The sequence below is a fragment of the Triturus cristatus genome, chromosome 1_2 (assembly GCF_964204655.1).
Source record: "Triturus cristatus chromosome 1_2, aTriCri1.1, whole genome shotgun sequence".
NCBI classification, from domain to species: domain Eukaryota; kingdom Metazoa; phylum Chordata; class Amphibia; order Caudata; family Salamandridae; genus Triturus; species Triturus cristatus.
In genome coordinates, this window is record NC_140580.1 from 935770244 (window position 1) to 935790360 (window position 20117).

The following is a 20117-nucleotide window of genomic DNA, read 5'->3' on the forward strand; positions in this document are numbered from 1 at the left end:
AAAGGATGCCATTATTCCCATTTGTTTCATGGCTTTCGCCACTGTTGACACTGGTAAATGAGAACTTTACTTTGAAATGGCAATAGTCTCATTGGCGTGGGAGTCGCCACTGCTTTCAGTGTGTTGGCATCTGTCCCCAGACATGTCTTGTTGCTTAGAAGATGGAGAGGACTTTTAAAGGTTAACTGTTTATTCCAACAGTTACAACAGCTGTATGAGCATGTGGGGTTTCTCCTGCACTGCAGAAACAAACTCTTCACCAACCAGTCCTTCCGGTTCAGATGCACCTGGCCTGATGCCTCAAATAACATTTTCCACCACGGAATTTGGAAGTAAATTCAAAGTCTGGATTCAAATCTATATTTAGATCTTCCCTATTAACTAAGGTTTTTTTTTTAGCAGGTAGGGCTTGAATACAAGTGACTCAGTGAGGGGCATCACTGGGGGGAATCTAACACTCCTCATAAATACCTGTAACTTTGGTGAGGTATTTAATGGGTGTCATAAAATGTCTCCTATTCTGAATCTGTGTAGCAAAAATGGAGAATTATATGTTGAATAAGCATTTACTACACCGATTTCCACATGTATTGGATTTCTTTAGCACATTTTCTCCTCATCATTTTCACCAGGTTTGAGCTGGCAAAGTGGGTCAGGGTTCAATTGTGAGGTGCGAGCTTTACAGCGAAACTCAAAAATCTGATCCCTGTGCAAACTCCATTTGGGCAAGGATCATATTTTGCCCATAAATTCATAGCCAAGCCATTAAATCCACAATACGCATGGTCCAAATGCTTCCACTCTCTCAGTGGAAATAAGGGTCCTGAAAATGATCAACATCCAACTGGGCAATACAAATGCTTTAAACACCTATAGCAACTACTAGTACCATTGGCGCTACTTCAACTAGTCACTTGACAACTCATGATGCAAAGCAAGGAGAGTGCCTGATCTACATAGGGAAAAGAACCATTGGTCATGTTTGATCATGCCCAGAAAATTGGCAAATCAAAAAAAAAAAAAAAAAAAAACCAGCATTGGAGCTTCGCAAAGATATTCGGTTCTGCAGCGATAGTGATGAAAATTCTCACACTGAAAGGACTCAACCAACTGAATAAAAGTGAAACCTATGAATGACTCTGCAAGCCAGTGTAACTCTGTCCAATAGAAAAAGCCCTAAAGTGATGGTCTCAAAACAGGCCCATCAAATGACTTTGGACCCCATCTCTATGACTGCAGGTGGGTGCAAATTCCAAGGCAGTGCAAACAGGGACTTTTTTTTCAATCCTTTGAAAAATAGAGAATGAAATCTCATGTAGAAGAAAAAATAATAATTTTGCGCACTTTAAACTGAGACACTGTGTAGCAACCTGTTTCAATCTGTCGCATTCAGAGAAGTAGCAGGCTACTTGCAATTTATGGGAATTATATGGAGGGATGAGCTGACGGTTCCATAGCAGTGTTTCCAACTTTGTTCGCTTTTCATACAAAAACTAATATTAATAATTTAAGAGTGAAGAAATCGAAAGTGGGCCCTAGTGTTGGAAAAGACTGTCTGGGTGTTTGACTTTAATCCTCACTGTCTTAGCAAGACAGGGTGAAGAGGTATAAGGCTGACCAGGTGAGACAGGGCTATTTGCAACAAATCTAATGGCACTAACGGTTGAGTGAGCTTGCTGACAACAATGCACACCTAGAAAAAGATGTACAATACAGGGACTTTAAACAAAAGGGGTTCAAAACTGGGAATAAAATGCTAACTTTCTATGCTCTTGTTACAATGATAGAAGCATCATTTTTCTTCGTTTCACGGTCTCTAAACCGAACACGTTTGTGTAAAACTTGTTAGGAGGGCTGCTGCGGATTTACAACAGCGTCTTAACTACAAATCCAAACACAGACCATGGATGTGCAAGATTATTTACCACCACCAGCTCAGCCACACACCGACCTGCAGCAGCAGCCTGCCCGCAGGTTCTTGTGCTGGGGAGGAAGACATTCCTGGCCACCCACATAACCAAGGTGAAAAGGCCGCTTTTACTTTGCATTCCTTGGATATCCATTAACAAAACGAAAAAAAAAATATCAAGAGCTGTCTTGAAAGCAACAACTGACCTCATGGCCTAGACTGGCTAAGGTGGTCCGGGTACAAGCAGCCTTTTGTCCTGAAACCACTGTATTTATAGTTAGTGGCTTATGACACACCTACAACCGGCTCCGCTCAGCAGACTAATGTCTCCGCACCCAAGTAATAACACGCATCTGTCAAGTGACTGTATTTACTCCAGAACATGATCCCCTTGAGGCTAGAACATGCTAATGGAGTATACGGAGGACAGCCAGCTCTCCAACTGCACTGGTGAACGAACCCCAAAAAGAATACAAGGCCCAAGTGATATGCAGTGCCATCTCTGCGTCTTTGTCTCTGCCCCCTGAATGAGAAATGCTCTTTGTTGCATATACTTATGGTCTCTGTTTTTCTATCCACTGAACCGGATTAAGTTCTTAAGACTTTGTTTTTTAAATATAGAACAGTACACAGAATGAGGCTGTAGAGTCAGAAATGCGTTATTTAGATGTGGCAGTAGGAATTACTATTTTTTACGTTCTTTTAAATAGACTTTTAATGATGGGTTTCGGCCGGGGTGACGGGGGCTCGATGGGTTTAAAGTAAATGTTTTTATGTATTGTTTTGACAGTTTTATGGACAATTGTACTAATGAACTTGTTTTCTACCTACATCTCTGAGGAACTGAATTATGTACACTTTTAAAGTCAAGACAGAACACCTTCTCCAGGTGCTACTGTATTTTTTTTCAAATCTGTACAATGCCGATAGCAAAGCTTCAAGCATCTCTGTAACTGGAAAGTCTGTTCCCAGGTTCGGCAGATCTTTAGGGCTGCAGTATGGGAATTCATCAATAAAGACAATTGTTTGGTACAGCCACTTCCAACTTCAACACGGCTCTAGGACAGCCTGGTGAATCCTTTGTGGCGCTCTGCTGCTCTGGAGTGCACTGTAGCTAAGATAAAGGTCACTGGAAATCATCAGCATGGAGATTCCCAGAGGTTTCATGGATGTCTTCATCACAGTTGTTAGGCCTCGCCTGACCCAGCGCATGCGCTGGTCTGGCGAGACTTTTTGAGAGGGCTCCAAAAAGTGCTACTAGGCCAGCCTAGAGCTACAGTGCATGTGCGCGGGTGCGCGCGCGCCACACTTGACCGCGATTACTTTCACTTTCCGCTTTGATGTTTGATCGCGATCACTTTCGTGGCCGCACGGCCGCTTGGCATAGCCAATAGGTCTCGCTTTTGGGACCTTATAAGTATTTAGTTATGCAACTGTTGCATGGCTAAACACTTATAAGGTCCCAAAGGCGCGACCTATTGGCTATGCCAATGCTTGTTTTTTCCGTGGGGAAGTTATGTCACAGGTTGGAACCAGATCCTTTAATCTCACAGAGGGTTCTGGGATAGTTTAGTGTTCAAGTCCACTCTGGGAGTTCCTGATACCGGGCTACAGTGGCCCTCGCTATGGATGAACTTTCTATGGGATGTTGTGGGGCTCCCGGGCAGTCAAAAGGCTAATCTATCCCCTCGAGCCTCCCAGACAGCTGGGAGGAAGTTTAGTCTGCTACACTACTGATGCCCTATGGCTCAGGGGCTCTGTTGCAGACGCTTTAACTAGCAGACACCCACCTTACCTTCAAATTCGAAAGTGCCCAGAGTTCGCAGAGCAAGAGTAGTTATGCCTACATCGCTGGCCTCTGGGATGTTGGTGAGACTGGGCGAGGCAAGTTGGTGCCCAAGACCCTTGGGCATTCCCGGGTGACGCAAAGGCTTATGCATAAGGACAAAAGACAGCATCTTCAGCAGCCCATCCTGGATGTCCTTCTTCAGCATAGGTATCTGACGACTCAGGTCATACATGACGGCTGTGAGAGCCGGGCTGAGGAACAAAAGACACAGACAGTGTAAGGTCATTCAAAGATGAGCTGGTAACTCACCAGGCAAAGCACAGGCCTGAGACCAGCATCACAGGAAGCCACTACTGGCCTAAGAACACTATCACAATTGTGCACAAAATCTTTTTTTTATAACTGATTACAACTACTTACTACAAAAGCCATAAGCCCGGAATCATATCAAAATGAAAGTTCATACAAAACACACACACACACACACACACAAAACCTTCTGAAAGAAATTAATTACTTACCTATAATTCCAGCTGTCCAACATTGGACTCTTTCATAGATTCACATGCTTCAATCATTTCAAGTCTTCAGCCTGGGAATCCCAAGTACATTTTAATAGCAGTAAAATGGAACCAGCATTTACAATGCAATAGGTCTCGCAATTACATTATTTTGAGCTATTGGCATTGTAAATGTCATTGGTTTTTTTCCCTTCGTGAAGCATTAATCAAATGGTGTAATGCAAAATAGCAATTGCTCACTTTGTTGTAACTGCAAAATCTATTGCATTGCATTTGCACTAGTGTGAGTTTTTTTATTGTAAATGGTACTGGCTTTTATTAATGTGATATTTGTTTTATCACATTAATTTAATGCATCAGCAGCTCTCAGACCAGGAACTTAGCATCCCTATGACCAGGAGCTCAGCAGCCCTCAGACCAGGAGCTCAGCAGCCCTCAGACCAGGAGCTCAGCAGCCCTCAGACCAGGAGCTCAGCAGCCCTCAGACCAGGAGCTCAGCAGCCCTCAGACCAGGAGCTCAGCAGCCCTCGGATCAGGAGCTCAGCAGCCTTCGGATCAGGAGCCCAGCTGCCCTCGGATCAGGAGCCCAGCTGCCCTCAGACCAGGAGCTCAGCAGCCCTCAGACCAGGAGCTCAGCAGCCCTCAGACCAGGAGCTCAGCAGCCCTCAGACCAGGAGCTCAGCAGCCCTCAGACCAGGAGCTCAGCAGCCCTCGGATCAGGAGCTCAGCAGCCCTCGGATCAGGAGCCCAGCTGCCTTCGGATCAGGAGCCCAGCAGCCCTCAGACCAGGAGCTCTGCAGCCCTCAGACCAGGAGCTCAGCAGCCCTCAGACCAGGAGCTCAGCAGCCCTCAGACCAGGAGCTCAGCAGCCCTCAGACCAGGAGCTCAGCAGCCCTCAGACCAGGAGCTCAGCAGCCCTCAGACCAGGAGCTCAGCAGCCCTCAGACCAGGAGCTCAGCAACCCTCAGACCAGGAGCTCAGCAACCCTCAGACCAGGAGCTCAGCAACCCTCAGACCAGGAGCTCAGCAGCCCTCGGATCAGGAGCCCAGCTGCCTTCGGATCAGGAGCCCAGCTGCCCTCGGATCAGGAGCCCAGCTGCCTTCGGATCAGGAGCCCAGCTGCCCTCGGATCAGGAGCCCAGCTGCCCTCGGATCAGGAGCCCAGCTGCCCTCGGATCAGGAGCTCAGCTGCCCTCGGATCAGGAGCTCAGCAGTCCTCGGACCAGGAGCTCTGCAGCCCTCAGACCAGGAGCTCAGCAGCCCTCAGACCAGGAGCTCAGCAGCCCTCAGACCAGGAGCTCAGCAGCCCTCAGACCAGGAGCTCAGCAGCCCTCAGACCAGGAGCTCAGCAGCCCTCAGACCAGGAGCTCAGCAGCTCTCAGACCAGGAGCTCAGCAACCCTCACACCAGGAGCTCAGCAACCCTCACACCAGGAGCTCAGCAACCCTCAGACCAGGAGCTCAGCAGCCCTCAGACAAGATCTCCCGAGGTCCTGGTAGCAGACACAACAAACCCCAACGAAATGAAAGAAAATGACAACTCTTCAAAGCTAAAAAATGGAATGCTGGTACAAGGTTATTGTACCAGATGACTCCGTCTACTGACGAGCTTAGCTTTTAAAACTATTGAAGGTGTATCCAGAGTACGGGTCAGTGGTCGGCGCCACTGTCTCTTGTGCATCTGAAAGTGGTCCACGGCCGCAAGACAGAGCTATTAAACAAGCATTTACAATGCAATGGTCTCGGCATTGGTAAAGTTAGAGCTATTGGCATTGCTCATGACATTTTTTTTGTTTATGTTTTTGTTTTTAAAACATTTAAAGAAACGGCATTGTCAATAGCTCTAACTTTACCAATGCCGAGACCATTGCATTGTAAATGCTTGTTATTAATCCCTGACAGCAAACACCGACGGATGCAAAGTGGAGCCAACATAAGATCTTTAAAGGCGGGCAACTAGAGCCAAATTTTTTGGGGGGTGAAAAAGATTCCGGGGGGGGGGAGGCTACGTCTTCCAGCCATAGGCAGAGTGGCTGTAAAAAGGGGTGGAAACACAACAAAAGCCTCATTAACGAGCAAACGGTCTTTTAAAGACCTGTGAAGTACTCGGGTGCGGCTGCAATTAGAGGGACGCCAGCCGGGCTGACACACATGGGGGGGGGGGGGGGGCTGAAGGCCGGTGAGCCCACGTTGCGTCTGTGCGTGTTTGGATGCAGTTGGGATGGGGGCAAGCAGGACACCTAGAAATTACCAGAAATTGACTTACCTTTATGACGGTCAAACACCGACGCGGTACTAAAATCCATGGCTGCCTATATCATTATGTACAATAAATCTAAGCACCACTCCTGGGCTTCCGGACAGGAGTCCACGATGATACAACCGAATGAGCATGCACTGGCAGCAGCCGCCACGTCCCCTCGCAGGAAAATGCAAAGTCCCTCTGCAGGCGAGGCTGGCTGTTGTCAAGGCACGGTCTGCCTCCCACAGAAGGTGAAACCGGTGCACACCCCAGGCCGGAGGACCGCTTCTGAGGACAGGCGCACTGCGAACACGGCAGCTGAGAAGTGGCGTGATTGTCATTTCCAGAAGACCCCGAGTTTTTAATTTTTTTTTTTTTTTTTGCCAATGCGGTGTTTGTATGTTCTTTCTTATTTACATACCTCGATAAGAAGCTGGAATATTCGTCTCTATAAATTATTTAAATCACAATGCACTCATTAAAACTTTCAAAAATGGAATTTCTGATCCAAAGCGATTGTATACTTAGGAGCATTAATTACATAAACACAAACCACAGCTATCGTGAATCGGAAGGCAATTTATTTTACGGATCTATTACCTACATTTTGACTAGACAGAGACGTGATCCTTATAAAACTTCAGTCCCCGCTACATTTAATTAACCATGAAGGGATTGAACAATGACCACAATTCTGCCCCTACACTGATACACACAAACTTTTCAGCGGTGTGCTAAGCTTGGTCTGTCATGCCTGCCTCTTTTATTATGAATGTTTTAAATTACAAATAAAGTTATGATAAGAATCAATTGTTAGTCTCGCCACAGCACCTACACCCTATCGACACAGAATCACATAGTGTTCATGATGCTGGCTCGCGAGGCAGTGCTCAAATGCATCTATGTGCGTCACACACACTCCCCTCTATAAACCGCAGGGACAGAAAAGGCTCCATTTCACACTGCTTTCTTCGAATCGCTTGCCCTGCATTATTTCTGAGGGCGGATTCCAGACACTGCTGCGTTTGCCTGTCGGGGTTTCCCGAGAGCTATCTTCCCTCTCCGCCCACACGGATACATCGGCGAAAGGCATTCTCCCAAGCAGCTCCCTGCGCAGGGGTTGACACAGCCATATTTATCAGCCCTCTATCTACAGACAGGGAATACCGAGAAACCATCCCAATGCCGGCCCTGCATGTCAATGAGCCGGGGCGGGGAGCTCGGGCCGCCTTCAGAAAGATACGGGCACGCAGCAGAGCGCGTGGGGGGAATGGATCCTTCCAACGCCATATTATGTGCAGCTGCTGGGCCTCCCCGTGCATACGAATGATACGCAGTATAGCCGTGACAAGTAACCATTTGTTTTTCCTAGTCTGCATTGTAGTGCTTGGTAATTAATTTTAACCTTCCAGTAGGTCCCGCTTCATACCAGTTCGATCAATTAATTTCACTGCCCTCCAGTGGGCTACAGGAGTAAAGTTCGGCACAATTAAAAACAGCAATACCATTCACAGGACTGCATATTTCACTCCCGTGTGGACCATATCAATTTCTCTGGCGGTGCAATGAATTGATCGAACTGGTATGAAGCGGGACCTACTGGAAGGTTAAAATTAATTACCAAGCACTACAATGACCAGCATGCCACTGTGTTATTAGACTCACCTGGGAGGAGCTGTAATCTTAAAAGGAAGTGCTTGGTAAAGCTTTGCGACATACCAGAGACCCCCATGAAGGAGAGGAAACTCCGAAACGCGTCCGGGAACAGTGTTCAAGCAGCAATAATGCCGGTTTTCCAAATAAAGTTTTGAAAACGAACAGCAGTGGAGTGCGTCCTTACAGCTTGGGGCAACAGTGTGGATATATATATATATATATATATATATATATATATATATATATATATATATATATATATATATATATATATATATATATATATATATATATATATATATATATATATATATATATATATATATATATATATATATATATATATATATATATATATATATATATATATATATATACACACACATACATACACACACACACACACACACACACACACACACCCATATGTATATCAGTGGTCGAAGGGGCGGGATCGGCAGGGTACGGCGTGCCCGTACTTCTTAAATTCAATCGATTCCGTACCCTTACTTCTTTGTTTAAAACATGTGCCCCCGGACGGCTGAAATAGCCTACAGATAAGGCTGGGCGTGCGGGGGCGGGTGAGCAGAGAAGAAGAAGGACTCTGGCTTTTCCTTCATGCCCAGAGAAGCCAAGGGCAGTGTCCACTCCTGCTTTGCCGCGGTCAGCTGCCTCTTGTTCCCTCTCTTTCTGTCTCGCTCCTCCTCACTTACTGAGAACCGTGACTGCAAGCTACGGTTCTCACCCTCTCTTTCCTCTGCTCGTTTATTTGTTCCCCTGTGAAATGGATCAAAAAAGGAAAAACACTTTTGCTGGAAAGGTACTCTTTTTCTGAAATGTTTCTATTCCAAAGTGAAGCCTCTGGGTGGAGAGAAACAAAAGGGTAAAAACCTGAAAAATAAATAAATAAAGCAAGATGAAGTGATCGCAAAGTGGCCAGATTGGTTTTCTTCTTCACACCTAAACACATTAGCACCACTTTATAGAGGTTTTTTTTTAGACAGCATCTTGCTCTTGTCCAGTGCGTAATTTGAATCGAGTTGCTTCAAGGTGTTTATATCAGGGCACAATTGGGATGTAGTTGAAGGCATTGCGAGTTTCCGTAATGCAATATTTACACTGATACTTTATTATTTTGACATTTTACATATGCTAACAGTCTCTGAGAAAATGTTGCCTCATTAGTACCATTGTAACAAACAAATGCAGCAGTTAGAGAGGTGATCAGTCAACCTTTGCAAAGGGCCGTCCTCTTTGCAGCAACATGTCAGTTTTTTTGTAACTTTTGATCCGTTTCAGCCACAAACCAATTATTAGTTAAAATTGTCAGATTATGCAGCAGATGATGTATTATGTGTCATATATGGCAGAGCAATTATATAGAAAACATTTGCAAACTAGTATATTTTGCTATTTATGTTTGAACTGCTCATGGGAAAAAAAGGGAGGAGAAGTGCTGATGACAAACGCCATGGCTTGGAGACAAATAGCTTGTGCTTTCACTTTTAAGCGTATGTGGGACATTCTGTGATTGAAAACATATCCCACTTTGTGAATGTTTTTTAATGTCAATAACTCATTAAGCTTTAAATAATCATGTGTATCCATTTGGGTGAATTAAATAACATAATAAGCTGTAACTGGTCAGTGTCGAACAAATACACAAAATTGGGATGTTTTGCCCGTTCTGGCCACACCTCTGACTCCGCCCACTGATCCAGTCCTCAGGTTATTCCCCCCCTCTGATTCTCCGCCCACAGTTCCCCTACTTTTTTCCCCCCACTTCGACCACTGGATATACATACACGCATGTACACGTACACACATTTATATTCACAAGGCTACGTTTACATGATTCCATGGCATTAGCTACGGCAGGACCTCTACCCTGAGCCCCCCTGCCCTTCTCCCCACCCTGTCTGGTCTCTGCTGGGAGCATGCACCCATCTCCTCATGCGTGCCTGAAAGAAACAACTAAAATGCTTAAATTGTTCCAGACTTCCAAAGCGATTGTGGAAAAAAGAGCAGAGAGAGTTTCATTTCAATTATGCTCTGCAGGATGAATTGACCTTTGTCCCAAAAACCGGGACATGTATTAAATGCAAGAGAAGCGTCGGGACAGTCCTTTGGAAATCCCTACACACAACGCAAAGTAATGTTAAATAAAAATGGTAATGGAAAAAACATTGGCGATAGACAACGTCTGCATAGTGCATACAGAGTGTACATTGCATGCTTTTGTAGACTTAGGATGTTTGTAAACTGCTTCCGTCTACAAACACTGCAGTTGTCTAGAAACGGATTCACTGCAGCGTAGGCAAGGAAGCTCTTGCATGCGAGGCTTCGCAAACCACCCTCTTCTAACCTGTAAACGGGGTGGGACTGGGAGGGAGGGTATAGCCCAGCGTGGAATCCCGCCCAGCGCTACGCACGGCTAGGCCAAACGGAGGGTTTTAAATCCCTCCCCAATGCTTGCTTGTTTACTTTTGTTCGTGACTAATTGCAAGATTAGAGTTACAATGGGGCCGGTAGAGCCTCTGGAATGGAAGAGAATTTAAAACCAACCAAGACCAGATAGAACGGACACACGCCTTGCACTCTCATGCATTCCTCATCTTCGGAATTCCCTGACGCATGTTATTATTACATGCAATCTTTCCCACAGAGACACAGTAACGGATTATTACCACTAACGGTACATTGTAAAAAGAAACGTGCTTAAGAGCACAACATACAGGTGACATTTCCGCGCTACTAAAAAAAACGGAAGTCATAACTGTCTTCAAAGTATTTGTCACCATTTCTACTAACACCATTAGAGGAGGCCTGGCAAGTGTGCTGTTATCACATTAACTCCTGAGACGCTCTTCTAATTGGATTTGAAGCATATCAGTACTCGCAGCAACCAGACGAAGGGGGAGCGGACGAGCACACGACCGCCTTTCTCCGAGGCACAGCGAAAATGCCTCGGAGAAAGGGAGCCTCATTTTCGGATCTGGGGGCGTGTTTTGCTGTTGTCTCCTCCCTGAGACTTCTCGCAAAAAACACGCCCCCCGATCCGAAAAAGACGGGGCTTCAACAGAGTGACTGGACCTCTTCTCCAGTGGCTGGCCAGCATTTAAGAGGCCAGCCAATGGAGAACAGGAGCGAAGAGGGGCGGGTGCAAGCCCCTCTTCTCAATGACATTAAATCTCCGGACTTCCGGTCTGCCGACCGGATGGTCCCGAGACCTAAAAACGGATAAATTCAGGCATTTTGTTCTCTTTTGCAGAGGCGCGAGAGGAGAGAGCTACTGCAGTCAAACTGTGATTCGCAAAAGCTGCCACAAAACAAAATATCAGAAAACAGCTGCCCGGATGCGAGCACATTAAACGTAAAAGAAACTGGCTACATCATGGAATTGCAGTTCTGTTCCTAAACAAACAGGATCAAATAGGCAGAACAAGAAAAGGCCGACGACATTAAAAATTAACTGCGCTTTGCTTGTATCTTGTGGAACTTTGTGATCAATTATTATTTCCACTAATGGCCTTTCCACAACTGGCAGACCTAAAATAAAACATAAAAAATACATTTTTATTTGAGTTTTTTCTGGCCTGTGATTAAAAAAAATTCAAAACGAAAATACATTTTAGAAGAAAAAAAAAAAGAACAAGATGAATATTTTTATGTTAATGCGCTACTTGTTGACGTATACATTTAAGAAAACGGCAGCTTTAAACAATAAAAATGAACATCGGGAAAGTGTGTTCGCGGGTGCTTCGAACGAAGCAGCCCGCTGCCTGCGAGGCTCGTTTCCCGTACAGCTCGCACACCCACCCAAAGACAATCCCGTACCATTGCGCTCGGAGCGCTTCTAGCGCCTTCGCTTGTAGCGCCGCCTGATGATGCTGAAGGAGGCGCCCATAAAGCCCACCCACCCCAACTCATTGGTCTCACACCTCCTGTTTGCTTAAAATCCTTGCCTACTAGGCCCTTCAACACCACCAATCTGGTACCAATAGCCCTCATCTTCCAACGTAGTGCCTCTGCTAACCACACATTCAATATCCCTCATTCCCCACCCAAACCCAGCAGCCAGAGCCCAGTGCTCTCCAACAGGTTTACAAACAACTTCATTTGTGTACTTGACTCACAGGTTTGTCTTACTTTAGACGGTGGCAGAGGTTAGGAACTCAGACACAACTTGGAATAGAAAACAACATTTAAACCGCAATGCTCAGTGAGTGTTATATTTTCCAAGTATAGTGATTCTGTCCACAAGAAAGTAAAAACACTCATTACAAATATGGTGCAAATTAAAACTTAAAAAGGTGCATTCACCTTCTTGGGGCATAAATATTACCCCAAACATTTTTTGAACATTAACACACTGCACTAACTTTTCTGCAACAGCGACCATGTACCCAAAGGAATCCTATGAGACTGAACTTGGGTGGAATTAGGAGACTTAGGGACACTTTGGTTTGAACAAAATGTTATTAACATAGTTTCTTTCAACAGGTGAAAGTGCTATACATCTAGACCTCTGAGTCAATGGTCTCCGACTAGGAGTTCAATACTGCAGAACTAAGATGACAAAGTCCCCAGCGGCTGTGCTTGCAGTTCAAAAGTGCCACCTTCTGCAGTGCAAAAAACAACCACTCCATCAGCCAAAGCCCAACACAAGTAAAGTCAATGCCACAATTCAAATGTATGATCACAGGAACTGTAAGAGCTAGTAAGGACCTGAATCAGAATATCTGGATCCCACCAACAAGCCACAACATGCTGCAAGGGTGTAAAGAATTTTAACACCCAGGTGGGCCTGGGACTGGCAAGGGCAGATATGGGCACTCTAGGGGTAACATAAGGTTTACGGATAATGCAGGCTCACTGGTAATGTTTCGAGAAAGAACTTCCGAGCTCCCCATCACAGGTAAAACCTATTTTTGATCATGATCATGATCTTTTTCTTGGTTCTTGGCCAACTGGGCTGTTGGGGCTCTTGTGCTCCTGGGAAGGTACGATTTCCTGAGGTGTAATCCGCACAGGTCCTTTGGGTAGCTGAGCCTTGAGCAGATATTCAACCACTTCAGCAGCTGTCTCTGTGCATGGCAGCCTTACCTTCTCCCACAGGTAAGAGTAATAGGGTCTCCAGGCTTGATTCTAGTATAAGCAGAGAAACCAACAGCAGAGATTCAGCCCCAGAATGTGCATCTGCTCATGTTAAATATATCCTCAACATTCAGATGATGTCCCAAATACTGGATCGAGGACCACTGAATTGAGGGGATACGTATTTAGCCCCTTTGGCGACCAGAGCAAGATGCCTGTGACAAATCATGATCTGCTTAGTTCACAGTTTAAAGATTTTCCCCAATCAGGGAGAAGCACAACTCTCTTCTTTGTGTCCCAGTTTTTGTGGCTTCTGTAGCCGCAAGTCCAACGTCAGATGACTGTAAACTATTCAAGGTTATTTGGTGATCCAAGCCCCAACAGACCGCCATTGCTGGGCAACAGTCATCAGCGCAGGACAAGGGGTGGGTTTTACTCTAACAGTGAAAAGTTACACTGAGCCAAGAAAATGGGTGAGAATCCTAATATTACCTAACATAGGCAGTCTGTATGGCTCTAGACAGGGGCATGCAGGTGGGCAAACACGGACACAGGTTCCCTATGGCAGTGGCGGTTTGGGAATTTAGAAAGTGGTGGGCATAAAAAAAGTATTTGATTTTGACCAATCAAAACAGCGAATAAAATGAGCTAACTTTCTTCAGTAGGTTTAGGCGATCAGGGGCTCTCAGCCACTAAGAATTTGAGAGGAAAAAAACTGAGCCACATGGAGCATTTTACATCACAATTATCTCATACATTGTCATTGACTAAAAAATCTAGATGGTGGCCGAGCCACCACAGGCTTCAGCCAGATGATTGTCTCAGTTCAAGGTATTTTTTGACCCTCGAGCCCAAAACAAACTAAGCTTTCATGTGGCTTCTACCTGTCGTCCACATTCTAACCTCATGCACCAAGAATGAAAGGCAAAGCATTAACCTAAAAGACCCTATCAGACGATTCACAGAGTTTCTGCAATATTTTTGAAGTCCTGAAATGTCTGGGTAATTACACTAATTTGCTGTTAAAAATGGGATCGGCAAGAATTTTCTCTCTGTAGTGTTTTTATTACTGATCTGTAGTGTAAAAAATAAAACATTGTCGATGGTTCTGATAAATTGCACCTCATTAAGTGTCTGTGTGTGTTCAGTAAAGCCTCTGCGCAGATATGAGAGCACTGTTTCTCCTTTACCTGTAGCATTTTGGTAATGCCTGCCCAAGGAGTCGTAATAAGGAATCGGTGATAAGCATCAAAGGTACATTCGGCAGTAAGAAGCATGGCTTTCCTTTGTCTTCTCTACACTGCGGAAATTGCCTTGAGGAGCTAGCGTGGATGCCTGCCTTGACTCTTTCTTATCTTTCCTCTATTTATCTGAGTAGCATGCCTTGTTGACCCAACAAAATGTGCTGAGCTGATAAAACTTAAGATTTGTGCATAAATCCTCTCATAAGCATTCACAAATATATAATATCTAGAAGTAAAATCCTATCCCAAGGTTCACATCCAAAAACATCTTCATACATCTAATGTAAGGAGTGTGTATTTTTGTTTAGGAGAGCGTAGCGGTTTGTTATCTGCAAAAAGTGGGTTTGTTGGAGGGGCTGGTAAATTGGATTTCGATGAGTCTTTACTTGTGAAGCAAAGTTCATTATAAATTAAGGATAGGTCAGTGTTGAAAATGTGCATGTTTGCAACACTACTAAAACAAAACCAAGGCCTACCCAATTGCTGATTTAAAAAGCATTGGCAAAGCCAACAGGTCTCGCCAACGAGCACAGGTCTCGCCAACGAGACAAGAGCTATTGGCTTTGTTAATGTGTGTCTTTTCAGCCATGATGCAGTCTGATTGAAAGTTTTATTTAAAAAAAAGGTCAATGATGGGGCCAGTACTGGCTGCATTAAAGTTTTTTAAGAATTGTTTTATTACTGGCAGGAGGGTGAACGGGAGGCACGACCTTGGGGTGGGGGTGTTATGGGAGCACACATGGGGGGACAACACAGGCAATAAAGGGTGTCGGGGGAAAAAAGCACAATGATGCAGTCAGCGTCACAGCAATTTGTTTATCGAGGAGTGTAAGGCAACACAAAGGGAGGCATCAAGGATAGTGGGTGGGGGTCAACACTGACAATGGGGGGTGTGAGAAAATAAACCACTATGGCGCTGCTAGCAGTGTCAACGTCAGTCTTTTGATGTTATGGCAGGTGGAAGGCAACAGCAGGAGGGAGGGCGAGCAGATGAGAGGGGCAACATAGGGAGGGATGGTAGGAGGGTCCTCATGGACAACAGAGGGCCGGTGGGGACAAGCAACAAGGACAACAGAAGGAAGGGGGCAGAGGGAGGGCAAGCAACACAAACAAAGAAAGGAGGCTGGGTCGGTTGGGGCATGCAAGAACTTTAAGTGGCTTAACTGGCTCCTCTGAGTTTCTGGGGGATAGGACAACCAGATACAGGTCTACAAAGTGCCACAAAAACACAATTGTATGCTGCAAAATTTCCAATTATGGTGCAGTAAAATTAGCCACTCAATGTCACAATATCCTGGGTTTTCAGACCTGTGATGTAACACAGAAGTAAGAGATATCAATCTAGTGGCTAAATTGTACATTGTGAAGCTAGAAAACTTGGCATCAATCCCAGCTTCTAGACTTGACCAAATTGTGTGATTATTGCCAATATTTTATTTCAACCAGCCTCCTTTTCTTCCATCGTTAGGTCTCGCCTAGCGACGCAGCGCATGCGCACTGCTCGCCTTGGCGAGATCTATTGTTGTCAGTTTCTTGGCCGAAGGGGGACAGGACATGTGCGCGCCCGGACAGGCGATGTGCACACGTATGGCTCGCGCGTTCAGCACAACGCGTGCATGGCGCGCTTTCACTTTCCCTCGCTCAAGGTTCTGGAAGCTCCGGTTGTGCACGCGCTTAGCCCAGAGGCTCGCCGTGGACTTGGTGGGCGGCATTCTCGTGCAGGGCAGGACGCGAGAGTAGCGCAGTCATACCCCTGGTTCCCTCTTGGTTTTTTTTTTTTAGACACCTTATTTGCGCTGGCTTTCGTTTTTTCTGCTCCCTTTTAGGCTTTGGAGTTTCCCTCGGACCCTCACAAAACTTCTGTTTACCGTGTGAGCTGGCGCGCGGCCAGCAGTGCGCAGCGACCTCATCAGCTGAGCTTTCAAAGAAAAAGAAAATGGCAGATACTGGTTGCAGCTACAATTGGAAATGGTTTCAGTGTGTGAGACTGGTTCCGGAACATCTGATTGGTGTTCTAGCAAACTCGTGACTATTGGAAGCACATGCAGCACTTCTAGGTCGTCTTACTAACGCTGGCTTCAGGGCAAGCAGGAGGCAACAGAGAGGTCTGTAACTCAAGGGCCTCTAAAGTGGTGGGGGAAGAGGGTGAGCATTAAGTTATGTGCTACAAACCTAGAGGCTCGCTACAGGCTTCTTTCTGACTGGAATCAAGGCAGAATTTTTCCTAGTTTCAGGTCGGCAACTGTTGCGACAATGCTGTAAACAGCCAGAATGCCTAACACTAGGCAGGGCTTGCCCGGACATGCCTGCACGCACGCACCCAGACAGGCGATGTGCACACTTTCACTTTCATTCAATGCCGCTCGCACGCGTGCACATCTCCTGGCCCTCCCCGTCTCCTGCTCGCTGTGCCTGCGCAGATAGGAGATGTGCACGCGGAGACAGCTTGTGGTGTCTGGTCTCCGGACGGTGCAGCAGCAGCCACGGGGAGAGGAGGCAGGCTCCGGGAGAGAGGCGGACACTCCGGCCCGGCTATGACAGCTGAGCTGCAAGATGAGGACAGCGCGCCTGAGCCCAGTGGTACGGTTGTAAGTGAGGGGTCAAGAGAGGGAGGCACGGGCAGTAAAGCTACAGGAGGCAGGGGTGGCGAGATAGGGAAAGAGGGCCTGGGTAGTTGAGACAGGGTGCAGTAGAATGTGAAGTGCTTGGAGACGAATTGGCTAGTGACATCTGGTTGAAATCAGTCTTCCAGTCAACAGTTCGCCCCTCAGCTGCCCCTGTGCAAACCTGACTTATCCCCAACGTTTGGAACACAACCTGTCTGACAATACAAAGACCCAGTCCACACTTTTAGCTCCTGTATCCTGTACCCCCACAGTGAGCGTGACGACAGCTCCTTAAACATTAGTTTGCACACTTGTCATCAAAACTTTCAATAGGCACAGCAGCTCAGATCACTAGCTGCTGTATTATTAAACACGTATTTTTCATGTTCGTGACATGCACCCCCCGGCAGTAGGCTCCCATGGCACAGATGACATCTGCTGCATAGCCCGCAACTAACAACCATTGACAAAGCCAATTGCCCTAACTTGTTGTAGGTATGATGTTACATGTTATATCATATCTGTATGCAATGATAGACACAGCAAAATACAAGTTGGACGGCACACTAGGCTAAGCACATATTTTTAGCTTGTGTGTTTTAAGTTACACCCATAATTACATTGGCAACGCCCCTTTGAGGGACCCTCCAGTTTTTTCATCCCACTTAAAGCCCTGTATATTTGTACTTTAACATTGTTGTGAGAAGTTGGCCTGGCATATGCTGGTCACTAGTTATAGTGGCCACCTTGCACCAGTCCAATTCGACTCTTATGGTAGATAGGTTTAAGACGACCTTTTAAAGAAAGCTATCCTAGTGGTAGCTGTGGAGAGCAGCCTTCAGGCTAAGTCTCAGAAGAATGTAAAGCAGCTTGTTTTACCTTATAATCTCTTGAATTACCAAATGAAAGGACACCACACAGGTATATATATCAAATATATATGTATTTATTTCTAGACACACTCTACTAATCTCTTTATGAGATTAGAAGCCAGGAACACATTCAAATATCAACGTTTCACAATAAGTTAAGCACAAATATGGCTTGGGCCCTAGGGGCGTACCAGACCATATACTAAAAAAGAGGTTTAGGAAAGTCGACTTACAGAATGACGAGGCCTAGGGCCTGTAGAATCGCTGGGGCTTCACTACTGCAGTGAAAGCAGTTAAGTAACAGACCCACGGGAGATGCATGCAGTGTGTAAACACAGCCACGGGTTCCCTATTGATTACAATGGAGCAAGTCGCTGTTTGATTTTTAAAGTTTTAGGGTACTTCGAGGAAGTCTACAAGCAAGCCACTTACAAGGTAAGTAATTCGAGGGACAACACACATTAGGACACACATTAGGGCACCGGAGTGCACAAGTTACCTCACCCAGGGAAGCCGGGTGCATAGGTGTCTTTTGGTGTCGGGTCGCGTCGCTGTTTTCTATGGAGACCAAAGAAGATTTGCTGCTTGCGAAGACTGAAGAAGTGTCCGGTGGAATCCAAGGCTGGATTCGAGATGCAGATGACCTGAAAATTGAAGGGACAGTGTTCACAGTCACTTGCCAGTGACCCAGGGCCAGGACGAAGGATGCCCACGGATGTCAGGTGATTTCAGGTAATCAAGGGTGTTTTGACTCTTCGCTCACAAGGTCCAGGAGAGATCGACGATGACCAGCAGCTGGATTCAGAGTGTCCCACGACGTCTGCAGCGGATGGCGGTGTCGGCAACCGGATTGGAGCCAACAAGCCCTGGCAACCGCAAGTCTCGTGGAAAGTGAATTTAGTCAATGGTACAGACCAGCAAGGTCTGAGGGACTCACCCAGCGAGGGTGAGTGAGGGCAGGCCTGGAGCAACCAGGGGAGCCCTTTGAGTCGATAAGAAAGTCTTCGGGGGACCGACAAGCCAATGGGCAAGGGATCACGAAGATGCCTCTTGAGGAAATGCTTCACAGGAGCCCACGGTCACTTGGGATGGGGTAGGCCTCTGATTTTTGCTGCAAAACCTGCTGGAGGCTTGGGCCACAAGTGGTCCAAAGCACAAGTTCGTAGAACGTCGTGAAGGGGCTGCACTCGACAATAGTGCACGGTTCCCAGGTATTGCGGTTCCTCGTCACTCGCGGGGTCCACTCGCCTCAGCTCTGCTGGTGACTCACAATGGCCGTCGAGAGAAGAAGTCAGGAAATCCACGTCTGGGGCTGCAGGGACTTCGGACTCCGTCAGGAGCGGGAAAGTTTGCGACCGTTGATTCAAGTTTTGGTGCCTGCCAAGCAGGGGAGTCACTCCTTGACTCCCAGGGAGATTCTTCCGTCTTCCAAAGGTAGTGGAACGTCGAAGGACCAGTATTCTTCTTGTACAGCGTCGTCCAGGGGTTATCTACTTTGCAATGGCAAGGTTTCCTATCTTATACTAAAGATAGGGGAGGGACTAGCTCTATGACCACTCCTCGGGGAGGGTCAGGGTAGGGGGCGGTTACACCCACTTCCCTTTGTCCAGTTTCGCGCCAGAGCAGGGACAGGTAGCCCCTGAACCGGTTTGAGCTGGCATATGCACAGAGGAGCCTACTGCTCCCCCAGTGCAGGACTTCAAAGCACTCTAGGAGTGCACCCACCCAGCTCCAATACACTAAATCCTGTCTGGAAGGTGGTGACACCTCCCTGTGACAGGATGCCTATTGTTGGGCCTCCTCCACTGCGAGATTCAGTCAGCAGCAGGAGGACAGCCCAGTGTCTGTGCTGGTGGCATCCATTTTGTGATGCCAGGGCTCTTTCAGATTTCTACCGTGTTACCACAGTAGGTACATGTCGTCCCCTCTAGAAGGGTGAGATCATACTCCCACACCAGTTACTGGTGTGGGGGTATGATTCCAAGTTGTTGGACACCAAACACAACATGTTTTGATGCAGTCATTCCAAAGTTAGCATTAACCGGGAGGTTATAATGCACTTAAGAGTATATGGTTTAACCGCATCCACAAACAGCCACAGGGAATAGACCCTGCCAGCTGCAGAGGGGCCCTGCTCAGGCAGAGGCACCCCCTCACATTGTAAACCAAGCACCCTGCCCTC

General features: G+C 46.5%; 1 protein-coding gene across 2 annotated transcripts in view; it reads right to left on the reverse strand.

Annotated features, from left to right (window-relative positions):
• Nucleotides 1-20117, reverse strand: part of MTOR (mechanistic target of rapamycin kinase) — a 1008697-nt gene that overhangs the window by 835293 nt on the left and 153287 nt on the right. For both annotated transcript variants that reach the window (XM_085609875.1, XM_085609873.1), the window contains exon 11: nt 3705-3949. In XM_085609875.1, the coding sequence (XP_085466001.1) occupies nt 3705-3949 (245 nt within the window). The remainder of the gene's footprint in view (nt 1-3704; nt 3950-20117) is intronic.